Raw genomic sequence first — 25,176 nt, forward strand, 5'->3', positions numbered from 1 at the left:
CCCTATACAGAATTCTTTTAGAATTCACTCTATGTTTGTCCATAAAATAAATAAATTTCAATATTTTTTCTCCCCTTTTTGTTATCAATAAAAATTTTATTCGACATAATTTTTATTGTCAAATAAATATTTATACTCGAATCAGATAATTTTTTTCTAAATGAAAATTGGTATAATATAAAAAAATATAAAGTAATAACTTTGCTTTTTAAAGAAAGCATAAAATAAGTGAAGTTAATTTCTTTTTCTAGACTACATACGTGTGTTAACTAATGTTATTAAATTAATTTTCGCGTTACCTGATGGAAGCCAAGATAACTCTCTATGCTGTGGGTTGCAAAGAACACTTCTCCGTCGCAGGTCAGTATTAATAGAAACCCATTCAGAGCCTGGAAAGAAAAAAAGAATAACATTATTCCATGAAAACTATTTTCAAACATCGAGTTTCAATATATTATTGTCAAAACGATTTTTCTTGAAATAATTAAAAAAATTGAACCCTTCTATTTAGATTAAAAAAATTTTAATCAATACATTCAGAAGAAATTTTTCAATTGCAAGTTGCAACGAATATATAATATATATTTTTGTTGAATAAATCTATATTCATCTCGCAGACAAATTGAAATTAATTTATTAGAAACAAATTTTAGGAATAAAAAAAATTAGGAATGAAAAAAAACAAAATTAGGAATGAATTCTACTTATTAGAAATAAATTTCATTTGCAAGAAATAAATTTCATTTTTTAGAAATAAATTTCATTTGTTAGAAATAAATTTTATTTGGTTCAAACAAAAACGACAATTTTTCCCTCAAAACAATTTATTTGTGCCAAATAAAAATTATATTTCTCCCTCATAAAAATTTGTTTGATTCAAATAAAAATTTATTTCACCCCCAAAAAAAATTTATTTGATTCTAATAAAAATTTTATTTTCCCCCTAAATAAAATTCATTTGTGTTAAATAAAATTTTTGCTTGAAGCAAATAAAAAGGTTCGTTTTTATTTGGTTGAAATAAAATTTTTATTTGGTTCAAAATAAAAATGTTATTTCTTCCCAATAAAATTTATTTTTGATAAATAAAATTTTTGCTTGAAATATATATAAACAATTAGTAGTTATTTGGTTCAAATAAACATTATCTTTGCCCTCAAACAAAATTTATTTAGTTCAATTATAACAATTTTATTTCGCCCCCATAAAATTTATTTGTGTTAAATAAAATTTTTACTTGAAACAAATAAAATGGTTATTAGTTTTGTTCAAATATAAAAATGATTCAAATATAAAAAATATATTTCGTCACAAAAAAAATTTATTTGGTCCAATTAAAAAATTTTATTTACTCCCCGAAAAATAAGTATTTATGTTAAATAAAATTTTTATTTGAAACAAATTAAAAGTTTAGTAGTTATTGAACTTGAATAAAAATTATACTTCTTCATAAAAAGTTTATTTGCTTTAAAATAAAAATTATATTTCTCCCCTCTAAAAAAATTTATTTGCTTCAAATAAAAATTTTTTTTATTATTAAAATTTATTATTTTTTCGGAAAAAATTTATTTAGTTCAAGTATAAATTTTATTTCATCCCCAATAAAATTTGTTTGTTCTAAATAAAATTTGTATACGACACAAATATAAAACAATAAACTAAGAGGAAAGTAAAAATAAAAATCCAAATATACATTTATTCATGACAAACATATTATATATATTTGGTTTAAATAAAACATTTCTCTGGGCGGAGTAAAAAGAAAATAATTAAGACAGTCCATCGAATCTGACTGAAATAATAATTTCCACTAATTGCCAAAAATGATTAATCACCAATTAAACAAAGAGAAAAAGAAAAGAATAAATCAAGAGAGTAAAAAAGTTCCACTAAAGGGTGTTTTATTCCCCTACTGAAGAATCGAGTATACATAAAATAATAATGGATACCCCAGAGAGAGAGAGAGAGGGACAGATTCGCATGCGCGGATGCTGCAATTTGATTGGTTGCTACAGGGGGTGAATTTCGAGATTGCGTACAAGTCACAGAGATGAGGTCGCGGAGCTCGTATAATATAATGAATGAAACACAATGCCTGGAACGAAATAATTTTCTTTTTTCCAATTCTTTTTCCTCTAAATAAAACTCAGGAAAATGAATTTTAAAATTAAATTTCCCTCCTTTCTTGGAACACTAAGAAAATTCTCTTTTCCATTTGCCAAATTAAATTATAAGAGAAATGAAATTTACCTCTAATGAACTTTTTCTTTCAACTCTTTTCTTTAGACTTTAACATCCATACCTTCATGATGTGTATGTGTACACAAAATGTATTATGTGAATTTAATTGCAAGAACACGCCTCTTGACACAGTTTTGAAATAACAAAAAAAAAAGGGAAGGAAAAAATATTAAAAGAAATAAAAAGAACGCTGCGCGATATAAAATCTTTATCGTAATATCTGGCGACATTTTTTGTTAGATACACCCTTCTGACAGTGTAAACCACGCCCCTGGAAGGACCAATCGCAAGTGAGATTAACTTTTTAAAAAACCATTTTCAGAGAGCAATGGACGTTCATCAAATATTTCTACTGAGACGATAAAAAAAATATTTAATTTTCTTAAAAAAAAAATAGTGAATTTTCTCTAAAAAAAAATTTATTCAGGGAGTCTATTATTTTCGTTCAACAAAATTCTCGGCTTTGTCCTAATTTTTCCCGATTTTTTTTTCTTATCAAATTTAAATTTATTTTGATGTCGAACATAAATAAATCTTCTAAATTTTGTATTTGAGTTTTTATCAATAATTAAATTTTTTTAACAACTTTCTTTAAATTTTTTGAAAATAATGCTTTTTTAATAATTTTAATTAAAAATTTGGAAAATAATTGAATTAAACAAAGAATTTTGTTAATTTTTTAAAACAATTTTGTTAAATTTTTAAAACAATCTTGTCTGTTCATGACTATAATTGAAAATTTGATTAATTCAATTTTAGTAAAGTATATTGATAGTAATTGAATTTTTGCAAAGCATTTTTATTATTTATCAAAGTAATTAAATCCTTCTAAAAAATGTTATTACATATTTATGAAAATAATTAAATATTTGTCATGAATTTTATTAAAATTTTCGAAAATAATTGAATTGTGGAGAACAATTTAATTATTTATAAAAATAATTGAAATTTTCAGGAGAATTTAATTATTTATAAAAATAATTGAAATTTTCAGGAGAATTAAAAAAAAATGTTTAAACATAATTTCTGAAAATTGTACAGAATGTTTTACATAAAAAAAATTCCTGTACAAAAAATATTAATCAAGAAATCAGTTCTTTAAATAATTGCCCAAAAATACCGCATGGAAACACAATATACACGTACCTATACTAACATTAAATATATTATACAATATATCCGTATGAGAATCGATTGTATTCAGTAATGATACTGAATTATTTATACAAAAGAATATTCCATATACAGTGAAATCTAAAAGTTTCCCGCATCGGAAATTTTCACACGAAACTTACAGGTATATAAAATAATAATATATCCCGCAATTGATCAACCAAACGAAGATATTTAATCATTATTATAGCTTATAATTGACCCAAATATTAGGAATTAATTTCCTTCTCTCTAACCCTTTCGTCAAACATGTTATTTTACCATCATTATATGTATAATTAATTTTTAACCACAAAGATCATTTACAAATTTTTCGTAAAATTCTCCTTGCTGCACTGAGAAAATAATTTCTTTGAATCAAACATTTTTTTGTATTTTTTTTTTTCGTTAAAATATTGCGATTATTAAGTAATTAATTTTTTACTAACCGATTATTCACTTGTTAATTTTTTTTCAGTTACTGATAAATTTTTTGACTGACTAATTTTTTATACTCACTAAATAATTTGTTAATTGCTACTTTTTTACTTATACTAATTAATTTTTTACTAATAATCTTTTTTTTAAATTCTAATTTTTTACTTCTTAATTTTTTACTTTTCAATTTTTTACTTGTTAATTTTTTAATATTAACTAATTTTTATTTGTTCACTTTTTCTATTCATTAATAAATTTTTTACTAGCTATTTTTTTAAATACAAATTAATTCTTTAACAATGAATAAAAGTTTTTTACATAAAAATTTTTTATTTATTAATAATTGTCTTATATTACATATTTTTTAATTACTAATTAGTTTTTCACTTGATAATACATTTTCCACTCACTAATTAATTGAAATATTTTATTAATACACAACTAAAAATAGAATAAAAAAAAAAATTATTTTAACAAAAAGATTTATATTATTTGTTTCAAATAAATTTTATTTGGTTTAAATGAAATTTTTCTCTGGGTGCAGTGATAAATTTGAATTAATTAATAATCTTTTCTCTCACTATATAATTAATTCAAATATTTAAAAAAAACTACACGACCAAGATTCGAATCGTGAAACAATTATTTTCAAGGAAGAATAAATTTTACTTTCTAAATGAAAAAATTTAATTATACTAATTAATATTTACTGATTAATTTTTTACTTGATAATTTTTACTAGCTTATAAACTTCTTTGCTCAATAATTAATTGTTTATTTATTGATAAAATTTTTTTGTATAGAATTTTATTAAAACTTTTTTTAAATAATTGAATTGTTTTGGGAAATTTTATTTGAATAGTAGATTACATATTGAATTTTATTTTATTAAAATTTTTCAAAATAGTTGAATTTCGGCGAAGAATTTTGCTATTTATAAAAATAATTAAAATTTTGAAGAGATTTTTTTTGTTGAAATTTTTGAAAATTTGAATTTCTTCGAAGAATTTTATTAATTTTGAAAATAATTGAATTTTTGTGAATAAATATTGTTATTTAAAAGAATAATTGAATTTCAGGGAATTTATTAATTATTTATTTAATAATAACATCTTTACTAAGTAATTTTTTTCCTTTCTTTTTATTAAATTTTCCACTCATTAATTAATCCGAAGATTTCACGAATACACAATCAAGATTCGAATTTCGAATAGTGAAAAAATAATTTTCAAGCAAAAATAAAATTTATTTTATTAATAATTTATTTATTATTGTCATGCAAGTTCCAATGTTTTTATTTTCAAATATAAATTTTTGAATAATTTCCTAATAAAAATTTAAAAAGTTTACTTATTAAGTACATAATTAATTATTATTGTTTATATTTTCAAAAAATGTAATATTTAATTCTTCACAAAAATTTAATTATTTTCATAAATAATAACTTTTAAATTAAGTTTTAAAGAATACACTTCTTGAGTAATTCCTGTAAAATTATATTAAAAATAATTGAAATCCGGCTATGAATTTTATGAAAATAATTGAATAGTTGTTAGGAATTTTATTATAATTCTCAAAAATAATTGAATTACAGAGAATAATTTTATTATTTTTGAAAATAATTGAATTATTGCGAAAAAGTTTATTAAAATGTTTAAAAAGAATTGAATTTCTGTAAAAAATTGTATTATTTTTGTAAGTAATTGAATTCTTCATAAGAATTTTATGAACATATTTAAATAATTAGTTTTTTCAATATATAATAAATATTATGAAAATAATTTTTTCTTGTGGAAAACTTTATTTGTGAAAATAACTGAATTTTTCGATTATTAATTCAAAATAGTAATCAAAATAATTGAAATTCTTCGATGAGTTTTATTATTTATGAAAATAACTAAATTCATGCTTAGAATTTGATCAAAAAATTTTTTAAAAAATTGAATTTTCATGAAAAATTTTATTATTAGTGAAAGTATAATTGAATTTATTGTGAAGAATAAATTGCATAAAATTTTGTCAAATAATTGATTTTTTGGAAATTTTTTTGAAAATTATCTAATTAAAAGTAGTGCAAATTCTCTAAAAAAAAAAAATATTATTTATATTCTTCGTTCAGAACTTTGAATATATTATAATAATTTTTTTACCTTCCCTATTCTTCAGAATAATGAAAATTTTCGTAATGAAGATTATTATTAATTTAGGTATCAGATAACAATTTTTGCGAAATTTAATTTTCCTTGTACAAGAAAGTTTAATTATTTTCAATTTTGAAAATGTGATATCAAATTTGAAATTAGGCTCAAAATTTGTTAAAGTTTTTTAATTTTAAAGTTTTTTAATTTTAAAGTTTAAAAATCTAATATAATTTGAAAGAGAGTTTTTTTTTTATAATCTAAAAGTGAAAAGTGAATAAAAAAAATATTTAGTATCTCTTCCAGGTAGTATCTCTTCTATAGGGTCATTACACTCTCAATTCCAGTCATTAATCCAAAACTCTGAATTCAAATTTCTCCCATTTTGCTAGTCTATATCGACTTGCAGTCGCTATGGACTTGCAAAAAGGGAGTAAAATATCATAAAAATGACAAAAAAAAAAAAAAAAAAAAAAAAATGTATATGTTTACTTAAAGAAATATTCCTGTATATCAGTTATTAGAATGCTTATAGAATGGCAAGTTAACCGCAAAGAAGGAAACTTTTTTCCTGGATCGCCTCGTCGCAATAAAGTTGGAGCAATGGATGGGTAGCAAGCAAGCAAGCAAGCAAGCAAGCAAGCAAGCAGTGTATTCATTGTCTGGATAATAAGGGGTAGTTTGGCAATATAGACTTGTATTATAAAGGCGCATGAGAAAGGGTCGAAAACTGGTGGATATCCTGAGCTGTGTGAAAGGAGCGCGCGATCAATACGGGAAGGACTAGCGGTGCCAGACCAAGGCGAGCCCGCGTCGCCCACCTAGCCGACCTAACCTCACCTGTATAATCATCCAAAACCCCATCCCACGCACGGAACCAACCTACTCTTACCCACTCTCGCCCAATCCCCGCCGCCCCAATACTGCACTGACTCACTGTAAGCGTTTGCTGCAGTAAAAGCTGGTTCGCTTCCCTCTTGCTGCGCTGTATGAATTTGCAAAGCATTCTCTCTCACTCTTTCTATCTATTTCCTACGTATAACTTCACTTCCGTATGTGTTCTACATTTTCGGTTATTTCTCCATTTCCATTTCCATTTCAAGTCTACGATAACATCAATATCGTCGCTGTTCAATTTGAAATTTTCCATATTTTCACAATTCTTTTTTTAACTGCGCATGCGTGACTGTTAGAAATTCAATGGTAATTTTTTCGATCACTTTGTTCTTTAAATATTTAATTTGGTATGTTTTTAGGACCTTAATTTTTGTCAAATACTGTTTTTTGATTGTGGCTTTGGGTCCAAAATAATTACACTATTTAAATATTTAATAAATTGAGCTGAAATTTTGTAAGAAAGTCAGAAATATATAATAAATAAGGACATAACTGTGCAAAACTTTTCATAATTCATAATCAAATTATAATAAAACACTTTGAAATCGAAAAAGATGAGAAATTGATTAGAAGTTACCGTGACAACTGATAATAATTTTTAATTTGTAATAATTAATTTTAAAAATATTAAAACTTTTACACATCACTGCCCTTCTTTATTGTATTTCAATAATTTATATATTTATAATATAATATAATATAATATAATATAATATAATATAATATAATATAATATAATATAATATAATATAATATAATATAATATAATATAATATAATATAATATAATATAATATAATATAATATAATATAATATAATATAATATAATATAATATAATATAATATAATATAATATAATATAATATAATATAGGTAATATATATTTATTTTAGACTTTGGTACAAAATTTCAGCTCATCAATTTATTAAATATTTAAAAGAGAAAAGTGGTCGAAAAAATTACCATTGAAAATCCTAACAATCACATGCTGTTAAATTTCATTTTCGGTAAATCTGACTCATAGAAATTCGAATATGAATAAAAGAAGAAATTCGTATCGAACAGTCAACAGTAAGAATAATAATTTTAATATTTTAGTCAATAAAAATTTTCATATTCGAAGCATAATTCTTTTTTTTCTTAACTATTTTTAAGGGGTGAATGGTGAAACTCGTGAAGAGTTAAGTAGTAAAGGTTAGATTTAGTCAGACGTATCCCACGTCAAAAAATTCCATGGAAGTAACACTTCGAAATTCTGCAAGTTTTATATTTTAATATAAAAAAATGTAAAAAAAATTCAATTATTTTCGATAAATAATAATATTTTTCATAATATTTCAATTATTTTAAAATATAATTTTAAATAAATTCCTTGAGAAATGTAAGTAAGTTTAAATATTTTCAAAATCTGCTATTTTAATAAATTTTCTAGAAAGAATTCAATTATTTAAAAAAAAATTGTAATAAAATGCGTTCCAAGAATTCAATTATTTTCATAAATAGTACAATTCTTTACAGGATTTCAATTATTTAAAAAAAAATATGATAAAAATTCGTTGCAAGAATTCAACTATTTTCATAAATAATAATATTTTTCATAAGATTTAAATTATTTTTAATATAATTTTTAATAAATTCCTTGAAAAATGTAAGTAAATTTAAATATTTTCAAAATCTGCTATTTTAATAAATTTTCTAGAAAGAATTCAATTATTTAAAAAAAATGTAATAAAATGCGTTCCAAGAATTTAATTATTTTCATAAATAATACAATTTTATTCTTTACAGGATTTCAATTATTTAAAAAAAAATTTAATAAAAATTCGTTGCAAGAATTCAACTATTTTCATAAATAGGTAATAATATTTTTCATAAGATTTAAATTATTTTTAATATAATTTTTAATAAATTCCTTGAAAAATGTAAGTAAATTTAAATATTTTCAAAATCTGCTATTTTAATAAATTTTCTAGAAAGAATTCAATTATTTAAAAAAAAATTGTAATAAAATGCGTTCCAAGAATTCAATTATTTTCATAAATAGTACAATTCTTTACAGGATTTCAATTATTTAAAAAAAAATATGATAAAAATTCGTTGCAAGAATTCAACTATTTTCATAAATAATAAAATTCTTCACATGACTTCAATTATTTAAAAAAAATATAATAAATATTCTTTACAAGAATTCAACTATTTTCATAAATAATAAAATTCTTCACAGGACTTCAATATTATTTTTAATAAAATTTTAAGTAAATTCTTCGTAAAATGCAATTATATTCAAAAATATTCAAAATTCAATTATTTTTGAAAATTCATGCTATAATGCTGTTAATATTCAATTATTATGTAAAATTTTAACTGAATTTCATTTTTAAATCAATATTTATTTGAAAATTCTACGAGAATTCAATTATTTAAATACAAAAATGAATAATTTATTGAAAAAATGAATGTTTTTTAAAATATTTTATTACTTTTGAAAATAATTGAATTTCTGCAATTATTCGTAACTGCTTCTAAATTTAATTTTGTCCAGTACTTTAATAAAAATTTCTGACTTTTCCCCTGACCTGTGGTAACCCTGGAAATGTTGAAATATTTTTAAAATAAAAAACTTGCACAATTTCCATGGAAACTCCACGAAAATTTCATGGAGAAGAAATTCATTAATCTAAACAATCATTATTTTTATTGACTATCTTTAAAGGGTAAAATTCGTGAAAACTTAAGTAGTAAAGGTCAAAAATAGTCAGACGTAGTAATTTTTCTCTGTAATAGCAGAAAAGTACAGACAATTGGAGGAAAGACGAAATTCGATATTAGAGAAAATTCTTTCTTTATTTCCTCTTTGAGAGATGAACTTGGTAAAAATTTAAGTAGTATATAAGTTATATATAGTCAGACATAGTGATTTTTACTGTAAATAGTAAATACAGACAATAGCAGCAAAGACGAAATTCGAAACAATTTTTTTTTTCACCTCTCTTTGAGATGAAACTAGTGAAAAGTTAAGTAGTAAAGGTTAGATTCAGTCAGACGTAATAATTTTTCTGTAATAAGTAAATAAACGAAATTCGGAACAATTCTTTCTTTATTTACTTTTTAAGTGGTGAATCTTGTGAAAAATTAAGTAGTAAAGGTTAGATATCGCCAGACGTAATAATTTTTCTGTAAATCGTTAAAAATAGGTCTTGAGAGTATGATTTAAAGTCCAAAAATTATCTTAATTTAGTTTTATGTTAAAAAATAAGATATTTTTTAATAAATTTGATTCACAGTTTTTTTAAAGTATCAAATTGATACTTTTAAGTTAACAGTGTTCTAAAATTTAAACAATTTCAAACTTTGATGTTTCCATGTAGAAAAAGTATATTTGAGTAAAAAAAAAGCAATTCACTTTTAAAATTATTAGTATTAGTAGTACAAGCATGTTGTAGTCAGACAAAGTAGTCCACCTACTATTATTAGCATCGGCAATGAAAATAAATTGTTGTCAATTTTATTTTAGATAATTATTACGATAGTAGTAAAGGTAAATATTAGCTGGACAAATAGTACTTTTCTTCTAATAAAGTAATATAAAGTAATAAAAATCAATTTCAATCAAATAATGCAATTTACTTCCTCTTGTTTACTAAATTTATATAATTTTAATGAATTTTTAGCAAATTTTATCAAATAATTTGAAAATAATACCTAATGTTTTTAAGTAAATAACTTGCGTAATTGAAAATTATTTAAATAAAATATGAAAACAGTGAAGATAGTTTTCTTATAAAAATATAAGTTTCATTTTGATTAGATTTACCAACACTATAAAATATTTAAGGACAGTAGTAAAAGTAAATTTTAGTCAGAGGTTTTAAATCATTCCTAAACTCAGTTTCAGTAGTAAACGTCAATTTCAGTCAGACGTTTTAACAGTTTCTGCCTTTCTATCAGTAGTAAAACGAAATATATGTCAGACAAAGCAATTAAAACATTCGCAATTTTAATTTCAGTAGTATAGGAAAATTTTAGTCAGACGTTTCAAATTTTTGTAATATTGAAATTCAATTTGTTATTTCAATTTCAGTAGTATCAAAAAATTTAAAATTGTGACAAAATAGTTCAAATTTTTGCAAACTAAATATCAGTAGTAAACAATAATTTCAGTCAGCCATTTTAATTACTTGTAACTTTCTATCAGTAGTAAAATGAAATTTAAGTCAGACGAAGTAGGACAAATTTTGTCAATTTTAATATTAGTTGCACAACATAATTTCCGTTAGACATTATTTTAATCATTATAAATTAACTCTCAGTAGTAACAGAAAATTTAAGTCAGACATAAACTATAGTCGGTATTCTCTAATTTTTAGTATCAGTAGTAAAAAATAATATTTAGTAAAAAAACTAAATTTTAATATCAGTAGTATAACATAATTTTAGTCAGACGTTAAAAAAATATTATAAATAATTAATTTTCAGTGGTGGTAGTAATTTGATGTCAGACAGAAAGTAGTAGAAATTTTTTCAATTTCAACATCATTAATAAAACACGAAATTAATCTGCCATGTTTTAGATTTTTCAAACATAATTTTCAGTAGTAATCCATAATTTAAGTCATACACAACGGTGTCGAATTATTTTCAAATTTAGTGTCAGTAGAAAAATCTAATTTTAGTCAGACGGTAATTCAAAATTCAGTAGTGTTAGAAAATTTAAGTCAGACATAAAGTATTAAAAATTTATTAATTTTATTGTCAGTAGTAAAAGAAAATTTCAATCAGACATTTTATACATTTTTTGAATTAAATTTCAGTAGAAGCAGAACTTACATGTCAGACACAAAGATGTAAAACTTCTTAGAATCGTAAATTAATAAAAGTTTTCCCCAATGAGATTTGCAATTTTATAATAAGTAGTCAAAGTCACTTAGAGTCAGACAAAACAAGATAGTTTCAATATGCCAAAAAACCATATTTTATATTGAAATATCTTTTATATTTGAAATCAATTTTTTATAGGCATCACAGTTGGTCCCCTTTTCCCCTTTTGTTCCCTTATTTCAATTTTACCACATTTTCCCTCTTTTTTGGTGATTTGTCTCCCTTTTTCATAAATAGATTAACTTCAAAAGATTTTAATTTCAAATTTTATAAAATTTCAGTTTTTATTGAATTTTATTAGAAATTCTAAAGAACTTAAATTTTTACCAAAATTTTCAAAATTTAAATTATTCTGAAATTAGTTAAATTATTCAATATATATATTTAATTAATTATTCAAAATAATGAATTTATCGAGGAATTTTAGTTAAAAACACTAAAAAAAATTGAATTTCAAAAGTAGATTAGATTAGATTTATTTCTCATTTATTGCTTAAAAGTAATAAAATTCTTTTTCAAAATTTAAATATTTAAAGAAATTCTCGTCAAAATTTCAATTCTCTTTATAAATAATAAAATTCTTCTTAAAAATTCAATTATTTTCAAAACTGTTAATCAAATTCTTGGCAAAATTTAAAATTACTTGCAAAAATTTTTCTAAATTCAATGATTCCAAAAGAATTCAATTATTTAAAAAAAATGATACTAAAATTCTACGGAAACGTTTAAATATTTTCATAAATAATTAAAAAAATTTTAAAAAGTTTCAAATTGAAATCTTTGAAAATCTGAATTTTTTCATATTTTTAACAAACAAAATATTTTAAAGAATATTTTATTAGGAATTTGGAACATAATTAAATTCTTTTGAAGAAAATAATTACAATTGTATTGAAAATTAATTAATGTTATCTATTTACAATTATATATATAAAATTCATTTTTAAATTATTTTTTGTTGGAGAGCTCTACGAGAATTTAATTATTTAAATAGAAAAATAAATAATTTATTGAATAATTTTAAATGGAATTGAATCGAATTTTAATAGTAAAACTTTTTAAGAATTATTACCTACATTTTTCGAAAAATTCGATTACAATCGTATTAAAAATAGTTGAAATTCTGCGATGAGTTTTATTATTTATAAAAATATTTGAATCACTACAAAAAAATTTATAATTTATGGAAATAATTGAATTCCTGGGAAAACATTTATTATTTATTATTTACACTTATTATTCAAAATTAAAAAAAAAATTTTTGGCGAAATTCCAATTATCTTTATAAATAAGAAAATTCTCCCCTAAAGTTCAATTATATTCAAAAATATCAATATAATATTCTTGTCCTAATTTCAATTATTTTTAAAAATAAAATGAATTTTTCTAATTTCAATGATTATTTAAAATTATTTAAAACAAAAATTTTAAGAAAATTGTACGGAAACATTTAATTATTTTCATAAATAATAAAAATTACACAGGGACCACAGGGACCACAGGAATTCAATTATTTATAATTTTTTTGTATAAATTTCTTCGCAATAATTCAATAATTATTTTCATAAATTTTTAATTATTATAAATTATTAGAAAACATGAAGAAATCGATCACTCCGAGTCTTCGACTCGGAGCAATCGATATCCTCATGTTTTATAACAATATTTTCAAAGTTGTTTAATTTCCAAAAGGGTTTGAATTTAAAATTTTTAAATGTCTTAATTCCTATGGAAAAATAAGAATAATTAAATATTTATTTAAAAAAAAACAGCGATGAGTTTCTTTAAAAGAGAGAAAGTTTTAACTGAGACAACTATAAATTTCGCTAATACAGTAAAATTTGTCGCTATTCCAAGTAAAAATTCTGTTTCGTCTATAATTAATAATAAAAAACAAAAATAATTATAAATATCGTTCTATTTTAAATAATAATTAATAATAATAATAAAAAGTGTGTCGGAAGAAAAATTCGCAAAAAAAAAAAATGGTAAAAATTTGCTTTTGCAATACAAGCAGGATATCTTTATCTAGTATTCAATTACAGTGGGACACGTATATATCCGAATGAGAAAGGATTGAATCGGAAGTAGGATGTCATGTTCAAGGTTAAAAAATAGCGTGTCGGTCCTGGAGATGGCGAGAAGATTAAAGTAGCGACGTACGCGCGCACAAAACGATCAACGCGGAAGCACGTTGAATGCACGACCAGCGGAACATAGACATGCAATCATCAGCAACAAGTAAGATCCTAAAGCACGAGAACAACTTGGTGGCAAACTTGCTTGGCCGCCGTGCTCACTAATTTCACTACGTCACTAAATACACCTCAATCGATTCTCACTTCGTTCACACCTTTTTCTCTCGTGCATCAAAAAAACAAACCCTCTCTCAAACATAAACAGATTCACAAACAGAAAGGGGAAATTCAATCTCTCCCTTCCCTGCGTTTACTCTGCTCGCACGCATTTCACTTTTCACAAATTTATTCCCTCCCTTTCTTATCACATTTTCTTTTTTCCATCACTTAAAAATAATTCATAAATAAACACAACTCTCGTTTAATAATAATAATAATTATAATTGAAATAAATTTTATTCCACTTTTTTGCGATTCGAGTAAAAAATTTATAAAAAAGCAAAAAAAAAAAATTAGTGAGTAAAAACTTTACTATAATAAGTAAGCAGTTAATTAGGTACTGAACAATAAACTTATAAGATAGTAAAAATTACCAAGTAAAAAATTCTTTCTTGGAAATTATTTTTCTACGATTCGAATCTTGGTCGTGTATTTTTTAAATATTTGAATTAATTAGTGAGGCGAAAATTTATTAAGAAAAAAAAATATTTTCTCATAAAACTTATTAGTAAACAATTTAACTATTTATAAAATAAATTCTATTTTTCCTAGAAAATTATTTTTTTGATTCTATTTTCACTTTGTATAGATAAAATATTTGAAAAAAATTAGTGAATAGAAAATTTATTAAAAGGTGAAAAACTAATTAATAAATAAAAAATATATAAAAACATTATTATTAAGTAAAAAAACTAATTAGAAAATTTTAAATATGTATGTAAATAAATTATTAAGTAAAAAATTAATTAGTGAGTAAAAAAATTGTAAAGTAGGTCGAAAAATTAAAATAAGTAAACAATTAGTTAATAAAAAATTACCAAGTTAAATATTTATCAGTAGTTGAAAAAAAATTAAAATGTAAAAAATGATTTAGTAAAGAGTTGGTAAGTAAAAAATATATTAATAGAAGTAAAGAAATAATTAGTAAAAAGTAAATTGGTAAAAACTTAAACAGTGAGAAATTAATTACCCAGTAAAAAAATTAATTAGTAACTAAATTATTTATTTATAAAAATAAATATTATTTTTCCTTGAAAATTATTTTCTACGATTCAAATTTTGGACGCTTATTTGAAAAAAAAATTGAATTAATTAGTGAATGGAAATTTATTAATAAAAAAAATTAATTACTAAATTTAGTAATTAATTTTTTTTATTTATAAATTTTCTATTTATAGAAAATTTATTAATAAAAAAATTAATTACTGAATAAAATATTATTTAGTAATTAATTTAATGAGTAATAGATTAATCCGTAAAAAATAAGCTACTAAAAAATTAATTAGTAAAAAATAAATTAAGCAAACAATAAATGAGTAGAAAATTAATTAGTAAAAAATAAACGAGTAAAATATAAATAACAGACTTCGCACTCGATAATTAATTTTAGAAAAGTAGCAAAAAGTAGCTTTCAAACTGAAAAAAGTAGCTATCGAAAAATTAAACTTGACGACCAATAAAAACTTGTTTTAGACACTTCACAAAATTGACAAAAATTACATTCTCTATTTTATTTTCCTGACTTTTTCTTAATTTTCATCAAAAATATTTACTTCTTTCTTATACTGAAAATAAATTGAATTCCTGCAACGAATTTTATTATTCATGAAAGAATTTAAAAATTTAGAAAAATAATTGAATTCTTGTGAAGAATTTTATAAAAATTTTTAAATAATTGATATCTTTCGTCTAATTTTATGTAAATTCTAATTTCAATAATTGAATTCCAGAGAAAGTTTTATTATTCATAAAAAGAATTGAATTCTTACGAAGATTTTTACAAACAAATTTTTAAATAATTTAATTCTTTCGAAGAATTTTATTAAAATCTAAAAGAATAATTGAATTAAAATTGTATTTAAAACAATTGATTTCTTTCGAACAATTTTATTAAAATATTTAAAAATAATTAAATTTCTGTGAAAAATTTTGTTATTTTTGAAAATATAATTGAATTCTTCATAAGAATTTTATAAACATTGTTTTAAATAATTAATTTTTTCGAAATATAATAAATATTATGAAAATTTTTTTTAAATAATTGAATTCTTGTGGAAAAACTTTATAAAAATATAGTAGATATAGAAAATCATTGAATTGCGAAAAGTTTTTAAAAATAATTAAATTTTATAAAGAATCCTATTAAAATTTTTTACGATAATTAAATGTCTGTGTTTTATTTTATTAAATTCAGTTAAAAATAATTGAATTCCTAAAAAGCATTTTACTATTTATGAAAATAATTGAATTCTTAGGAACGATTTTATTAGAATTTTTTTAAATAATTAAATTTCAAAGAAGAAATTTATTACTTTTAAAAATAATTGCATTCTTGTGATAAATATTGTTATTTTCTGAAAATAATTGAATTTTGCAAAGAATTTTATTAAAATGCTTCAGAATAATTGAATTTTCTGAAATAATTTTTTTATTTATCGAAATAATTGAATTCTTTCGAAGAATTTATTTATGTAAATAAAAAAAATTACATTTTTTGAGCAATTCATGTAAAATTGTATTAAAAATAATTGAAATTCTACGATGAATTTTATTATTTATGAAAATAATTGAATACTTGCTATGAATGTTATTAAAATTTTCAAAAATAATTGAATTCCTGAGAAGAATTTTAGTTTTTATGAAAATAATTGAATTATTGCGAAAAATTTTATTAAAATGTTTAAAAAGAATTAAATTTTTGTGGAAAATTTTGTTATTTTTGAAAATAATTGAATTCTTCATAAGAATTTTATGAACATTGTTTTAAATAATTAATTTTTGCGAAATATAATAAATATTATGAAAATTTTATTTCAAATAATTGAATTCTTTAGGAAAACTTTATTTGTTGAAATAATTAAATTTTTCGATTAATTAATTTAAAATAGTATTAAAAATAATTGAAATTCTTCGATGAGTTTTATTATTTATGAAAATAATTGAATTCTTGCTGAGAATTTTATCAAAAATTTTTTTAAATTATTGAATTCTTTTGCGAAGTTTCATGAAAATAGGGATATTGAAAATAATTGAATTTCGAATATTTTTTGAAAATAATTAAATCGATTTAAAGAATTTGATTATAATTTTTGAGAATAGTTTTTTGATTTCTAGTATTAGCTTTATTAAAGTAGTGGAAATTCTAAAAAAAAAACAAAAATAGTAGCTTTTAGTAGCTGAAATTTAAAAAAAAGTACCCAAATAGTAGCCTAACGTAAAAAAAGTAGTAAATAGTAGGTTTTAGTAGAGGAGTGCGAAGCTTGAAATAAGTAAAAAATAAATGAGTAAAAAATAAATTAGTAAAAAATAAATGAGTAAAAAATAAATTAGTAAAAAATAAATGAGTAAAAAATAAATGAGTAAAAAATAAATTAATAAAAAATAAATTAGTAAAAAATGAATAAGTAAAAATTAAATTATCAAAAAATAAACGAGTAAAAAAATTAATTACAAAAATATTAATTAACAAAAATAAATTACCACATAAATTTTAGAAAAAGAAAAAATGTACACAAATTCGTCGATATAATTTAGCTATTCCTAGATTATTCACACAAGAATTTATGTGCACATATCAATATAATCGGCCTAAATATTGCGAAACCTTGGAGAGAATAAAAAATGATTAGGATCAAAGTTTTCACATGAAAGGTGCATGTGCACATAATTACTGAAACATTTACGGCAGAGTGGGTAATCGGAGCAAATTTAACTTTATATACTTGAAAGCTTTCTCAGCGACCGGCTTATATACGTATATATGTGTATATATTATCGAATCAGCGCAAAAGAAGGTGGATTAATGACGATCAAAGGAAGCGTACAAATATACACGTATAGCTCAAAGAACTGACGTTCAAGTAAAACACCATATAGGCTAATAACCTCGTGATGAAAAAAAGTCCCCCTTTCGAAATTAGGAAAACAGCTGAGCTTATTATAAAATCATTAGTGCGAAACAAAAGGGCTTTTGAATTATACACACTGCTACTATATACGAAAATCAACTCACAAATTTGCTTTTTTTCTTTTTTTTCTCTCTTCTATTTGTATATTTTCTCTCTCTCTCTACGTGTTTTTCTCTTTATTTATATTTTTTTCTCCTCTCTGTATGTATATTTCAAGTAATCAATTTACTATTTATCATTAAGTAAAAATAAAAATACTTTCTACATTTGAATTAGTAAAAATGTTTTCTAATTTGAATTAGTAACTGAATTTTTTTCTTTTAAATTCGTAAATTTTACTAATAAATACTGTTTACTATAATTATTGACCAATAAATTCAATTATTAATTTCAATTTATTAGTAAACATTTACTAATTCAAAAGCCAGTCTCAGTAAAAGTAAACTAAGTCATTAATACAAATTAATAAACAGCAGCAACAATTCGCTAACTTTTTACTTCAATTTTTAAATAAAATTAGCAATTTTCAAAATAATAGAATTTAAAAATTTTTTTAATTCAACTTTTTGTTGAAAACACTAAAAAAATTCAATTTTGGAGAAATTTTATAAATAATTGCAGAAATTCAATTTTTTTTCAAAAGTAATACAATTTTTCTTATAAAATTCAATTATGTTCAAAATTAAAAACAAATTCTCGTCAAAATCCCAATTATCTTTGAAAATAAAAAAAATTTTGCCCCAAAGTGTTCAATTATTTTTAAAAAATGACAATAAAATTCTTGTCCTAATTTTAATTTGTTTCAATATCTACTATTTTAATAAAATTTTCCGAAAAGAATTCAATTGTTTAAAAAAAAAAAATTATTAAAATTGTACATAAATATTTAATTATTTTTCAAAATAATAAAAATTCCACAAGGATGACAGGAATTCAATTATTTATAATTTTTTTTAAAATAAATTTCTTCGCAATAATTCAATAATTATTTTCATAAATTTTTAATTATTATAAATTATTATAAAACATGAAGATATCGATTTCTTCATGTTTTATAAAAATATTTTTAAAGTTGTTTAATTTCCAAAAGGGTTTGAATTTAAAATTTTTAAATGTCTTAATTCCTGTGGAAAAATAAGAATAATGAAATATTTATTTCAAAAAACTTTGAATTTTATTAAAACAATTGTATTCAAGAAATAGAAATTATCTAAATTTTATATCCTTATAAAAATTGAGAATTTTCTACAAAAATATTAAGAAATATAAAATATAAAATATAAAAATAAAATAAATAAAATAAATAAAATAAATAAAATAAATAAAATAAATAAAATAAATAAAATAAAATATAAAATATTAAATATTAAATATTAATATCAAGTTTTTCTTCCCAAAAGAAAAAAATGAGTTTGTAAAAAATATTGTTATTGATAAATATAAAATATGCATAAAATGGGTATATTTTCTACTTCTTAATTAAAATTGTTTAACAATTAATAATCTTTTAGAATTTTTTTATATAAATAAAAACAATTAAAATTTTGATTTTAAACAAATAAAATTTGTTATAGAAAAAAGCATATAAATAAAAAAATGGGTATATTTTTCATTTAGTAAACATAAAAATAAATTAATTAAATAATTAATTAAATTAATTAATTATAATTTTTTTAAATCTTCTAATTTCTAATATTATTTATATGAATCATGAAAAAATACCTATATATATATTTTCGATTTGTCACACAATTTAAAAAAAAAGTATACACAAAAACTAACTTTAAAGTGCGGACAGAATGAATCAAAGAATATGAAGATTAACATAGTTAATTTCTACTAATTCTAATTTTTAAAGTAGTTTTATGTTCTGTAAAATTAAAAATAGTAAAATAAAAAAATATTTTCAGTAGTAAAAGTCATTTATAGTCAGACAATACATGTTTATAGTTCTATAGTTAAGTAGCTCAAGTTGTTTTTAGTTAGACTCGGCATTTTAGTGTTAGTAGTAGTAGACATTTTCAGTAAGACATTTAAAATAGTTGATGCAATTTTCTATCAGTAGTACAAATAAAATTTGGTCAGACAAAACAGTTTTTTTTCGGGTTGTAATTTTAACATTATAAAACAAATTTCTTCAATTACTCTCTAAATTTGAATTAGTAATAATGTTTGCTAATTTTAATTAGTAACTTTTTTCTTTCAAAATTAGTAAATTTCACTAATAAATAGTTATTTTTACTAATTTATTAGTAAAATTTACTAATTCAAAAGCAGAAACTCTGTTGTTAATTCAAATTAATAAATTAAAAATAGTAAAATAAAAAAATACTTTCAGTAGTAAAAGTCATTTATAGTCAGACAAGTAACTCAGGATTTTTAGTTAGTTTTTCAATTAAATTAAAAATACTAAAGTAAAGAAATTCTGTCAGTAGTGAAAGTAATTTTGAGTCAGACAATACATTTTGAATCGTTATTCTCTTAAAATTAATTTTCCGAATAATAAAATGTGGAACATTGTAAATATTCCTCTTAAATATTCCATATACATTTTAGAAATATATTAAAATAGCTAACTGTTGGACTATTCCACTGGAATATTTTAGGAATATTCCATTGGAATTTTGTAAAAATATTTTCTTATTAGTATTATTGATGATATAGTAATCAATTTTTCCACCATTTAAAATAAATTCAACAATTTATTTTAAATTGAATAAGTTATTGATTTAAAAAAATATTATTCCATTTAAGTATTCCTAGAATATTCCTTAATATTATTATGGAATATAAAATTTTTTTTTTTAATATTTTTAACAAAAATATATATTTATTAATTTTTAACAAAAATATATATTTATTTATTTTATAACAAAAATATATATTTTTGTAAATTAATTAATTAATAAAAAAGTATAATTATAATAAAAAGAAATTAAAAAGAAATATATTACAAAATTTAAATAAAATATGAGCTTTACTATGAATTAATTCGTTCCAAAACATTATTAAATATTAATTAATAATAATAACTAAAAATAAAACAAGTTGTTCATTTCATGATCATTAAGCTTCCTCAATGTAATATATACCAATCGTTTAATTTTTTATTTTAGAATAATTATTTTAAAGTGTTAAGATAAAATTTCAAAAAATACAAAATTTCAATTTTTTGTGGAAAATTAAAATATTTATTAATTCTATAAATTTGAATAAAATATATACTTTATATACATGAATCAATTCGTTTTTATGTCAGGAATGCAATTTTGCCAAGAATTAATAAAAATTTTAATATAAAAAAAAGTTATTTCAAAAAATCCAAAAATTAATTTTTTCAAAAATTAAAAAATTGTTGAAAAAATTTTTTTTTTAGATATTTTCGAAAATCCTTCTGTCTGATTTTTGGTATTCGTGACCGTAATACACCTACAAAATTTTATCAAAATCCGTCAAGACGTGTAAGAGAAAATTTGTCCACAAGAATCGGTGACATACACACACACACACACACACACACATACATCCGGACATTTGTTCCTCTCGACGAATTATATATACTACACTTGAAAATTTGTAAAAATAATTGATTCTAAAAAATTCGGAAATCGACATCACTAAAAGGCTTCCTTTATGAGGAAGCAAAAAATTAATAATATATAAAAATAATTTTTCCCACACAAAATAAAAATAATATCTTTTTTTCCGGCACGTTAGCAAAAATGAGAATTACTAACCTGAAGGAACATTTCACCGTCGAGGTGATGATGGTCATAAGCTGCGAGCGCTGCCAATTCTCTTGCTCGATAATGCGAATCATGGTGAGAGTTCTCCTCCTTGTCCTTATGCATTACCACTGCAACAAAAATTCACAAAACATGAAATAAATCGACTTCATCTCAAATTAAAATCTCATCTTTTCAACTCGAGGGAAAAAATTTGTCGCAACATATATATATATATATATATATATATAAATTATCAAAAACATATAATTTTTGCTGACAGAAAAAAATACATTTTAATAAGTCCAATTTCCTTTTAATGAAAATTTTATTACAAAATAACAAGGGAATTTTAAATACCAATTTACACTGAATGAAGTTTGATTTTCTATTTTATAAAATTAATTGGAATAAAATAAAATTAATTAATTAAATTATAAAGATTAATTAAAAATGTTAAAAAATTAATTAAAAATTAAATTTAAATTAATTACAAATTACATTAAAATTAATTAAAAATTAATTAAAATTAATTACAAAATGAAAGTTTTCGATTCTTTCCAGTTTTTTATTACATTAGGTACTGTTTGCGTAAATTCAATTAAAGTTGGAATTAGTAATTATCATTAATTTGTTATCTAATTAGAATAAATTAATTTTTTAAAATTTAATTATAATTTATTATTTGAAATAATAAATTTTAATTAGTTTAATTATTTGTTAAAATTATTAATTTCAATTAATATAATTATTAATTATTAATTTCAATTAGGTAGTTTAATTATTTTAATTAATAAGAATTATGAATTATATTTATTAAATTCAGATTATTAATTTTAAGTACTTTAATTATTAGTTATATTTTTTAAATTTGAATCAGTAAGAATATAATTTGAATTAGTGACCGCCGTTTTGCTTCTAAATTATAGTAAACTTTTACTATAATTATCAGTTTTTCTAAGGATATTAAATTGAGACAAAAATTGTATCAAAAATGTTGCGAAGTAATATTATCCTTAGAAAAACTGTGTTATTAGGGGGACAGTAGGGGACAATTTCAACAAATTTAAAAAAAAAAAATTATTAACTTTTTCGTTCTCCTTTCTTTCAGGGGAGGGTGATTAAATTAAATATTATAATTAAGTATTAAGGAAATTAAATGGATGCTTAAAATATTAAAAGGCGGAACTAATTTTTAGAGTGCGTGAGCACAGAACATTTTGTTTGGAATTAATTTTTATTTTTTGAAAAAAAAAAGAATATAATATAATATTAATATTGCGCATAAATCAGCGTGTGTGTTGCTGGTGATCAAAGTTTGATATGACGACGAATCGTTGGTTTCTGCGCGCGACATATGTGACAGGATGTGAGCGACACTTCCTCTCGGGACCCCTATAATACAGGGCCGATCCGTTGCAGTTTTCATACACCTGCCACCCCATATTATTTAATATGCATGCCGTAATTAGAACTTACAAGATCACCGCGCCACTAAATAATATAGCAATGTTGCGACTTAAAAGTGACAAGATAGAGGACATCAGTGTGCGAGGGAAAAAAAAGGAGAGACAGAAACATGTTTTTTATCTCTCGCAAATTTGTATTTCTTTTATTTTTCTTTTTTTTGCTAAAGGTTTGCGGTTCCTCCGGAGGAAAGGTGTTAAAAATAAAAGGCAAAGGGAAAATTTTTTAAAATCAAATTTAAAATTAAATTTAAAATTAAATTTTCCTAATAATGTTAATTTGCGAAAATTTATCGAATGCTTTACGAGTGGTTGAAGCGGTATAATTTATATTTTGTACTCTTGAAAATGATTTCTTATCGAAAAATCTAACACACAGACCGTTGGTACTAGTCTTAACTCTTAAGAAAGTATTGGTTTCCTAAAGCTGGCTAGTAGCCAACATTGAAATTTAATCCTGGTATAGTTAATAGGATCCGCAAGAAAAGACCCTTTCTTGAAAGGGTTGAAAATATTGATTTCATTCTCTCAAGTAATTTGCATATGTAAAATTATATTTCTCTGAATGTGCGATATGCGCGATGATAATAATAGGAGAAAAAAATTTCCATTCTTGTGTAAACAAGATGTTTTGACACTGTTGATTAATTGACGTGAAAAAGTTGTTTAATATTCAAATTAATAATTATAATGATAAATTAATTAGAATTCAATTAATTTTAATTAAATTAACTATAAATTAATAACTATTTATTAATTAATATTTAATAATTAATAATAATTAATAACAACTTACTCTCTAAATTAAAATTAATAAAAACTAGCAACAATTTGCGCGCTGACTTCTTACTCACTTTTTTAAATAAAATTTTTAAAATAATAGAATGTAAAAATTTTTAATTCAAATTTTTTTTTTATAAAAATAAAATATAAATTGGTATATATAGTTTTAATATAATTATAATTATAATAATAATAATATATTCTGACAGGAAATTCAGGAAAAAGTCAGGAATTTTTATTAATAGTAATGAAAAAAATTAAATGTTTAGAATTCATAAAAAAAATTCTGAATTTTTGTACTTTTTTTTGTTTGCTTCATAAACTATTAAATTACCACGAATTCTAATAAAAAACCTTCAAATTTTTCTATTTCTGACAAAAATTTCTTTTTAAATAACTTAAATCTTGAACAACTATCATAGAATAAAAAAATTATTTAATAATTTTACTTAAGTATTTCAAAATTAATTCAATTTCAAAAGAGTTGCGTTTACAATTTTCAAAAGTAAATTATCTTCAAATGATTTCAATTTAAAATTTTATAAAATTTCAATGTTGAATGAATTTAATTAGAAATTTTAGGAACTTAGATTTTTGAAAAAGTTTAATAATTCAAAATTCTTCTAAAATTAGTTAAATTTGCCAATATAAATTTAATTAATTATTGAAAACAATGGATTTATAGAAGAATTAAAAAAAAATTGAAAAAAACTAAAAAAAATTGAATTTTGAAGAAATTACAAATGATTGCAGAAATTTAATTATTTTCAAAAGTATAATAAAATTCTTATCACAAAATTCCATTACGATCAAAATTTACAAAAAGTTCTCGACAAACTCCGAATTATTATCTTTATAAATAAAAAAAATTCTTTTAAATTTTTCTTTTAAATTCAATTATTTTCAAATGTTTTAATAACGAATATTTTGAATATTTTGAATCTTGTCAAAATTTCAATTATTTTCAAAAATGTTCCTCGTTTCAATGATTTTCAATATCTACTATTTTAATAAAATTACTCAAAAGAATTCAATTATTTAAAAACAATTTTAATAAAATTGTACAAAAAACATTTAATTATTTCCATAAATAATAAAAATTTCCCAGGAATTTAAATATTTACAAATTTTTTATAAGTTTCTTCTCAATAATTCAATTTTTTTTTAGAAATAATAAAACTCATCGCAGAATTTC

The 25,176-nt window shown here is 21.1% G+C and overlaps 1 protein-coding gene across 5 annotated transcripts in view; it reads right to left on the reverse strand.

Annotated features, from left to right (window-relative positions):
- The window catches only part of LOC122509299 (aryl hydrocarbon receptor protein 1), a 222,712-nt gene that overhangs the window by 40,361 nt on the left and 157,175 nt on the right, over nt 1–25,176 (reverse strand). For all 5 annotated transcript variants that reach the window (XM_043623259.1, XM_043623258.1, XM_043623256.1 and 2 more), the window contains 2 exons: nt 21,745–21,863; nt 300–389 (listed from right to left, as the gene is read on the reverse strand). In XM_043623259.1, coding sequence (XP_043479194.1) covers nt 300–389; nt 21,745–21,858 — 204 coding nt within the window. In that variant the 5' untranslated portion in view covers nt 21,859–21,863. The remainder of the gene's footprint in view (nt 1–299; nt 390–21,744; nt 21,864–25,176) is intronic.

This window comes from Leptopilina heterotoma, unplaced genomic scaffold (genome assembly GCF_015476425.1).
Source record: "Leptopilina heterotoma isolate Lh14 unplaced genomic scaffold, ASM1547642v1 Lhet_60, whole genome shotgun sequence".
Classification (NCBI taxonomy): domain Eukaryota; kingdom Metazoa; phylum Arthropoda; class Insecta; order Hymenoptera; family Figitidae; genus Leptopilina; species Leptopilina heterotoma.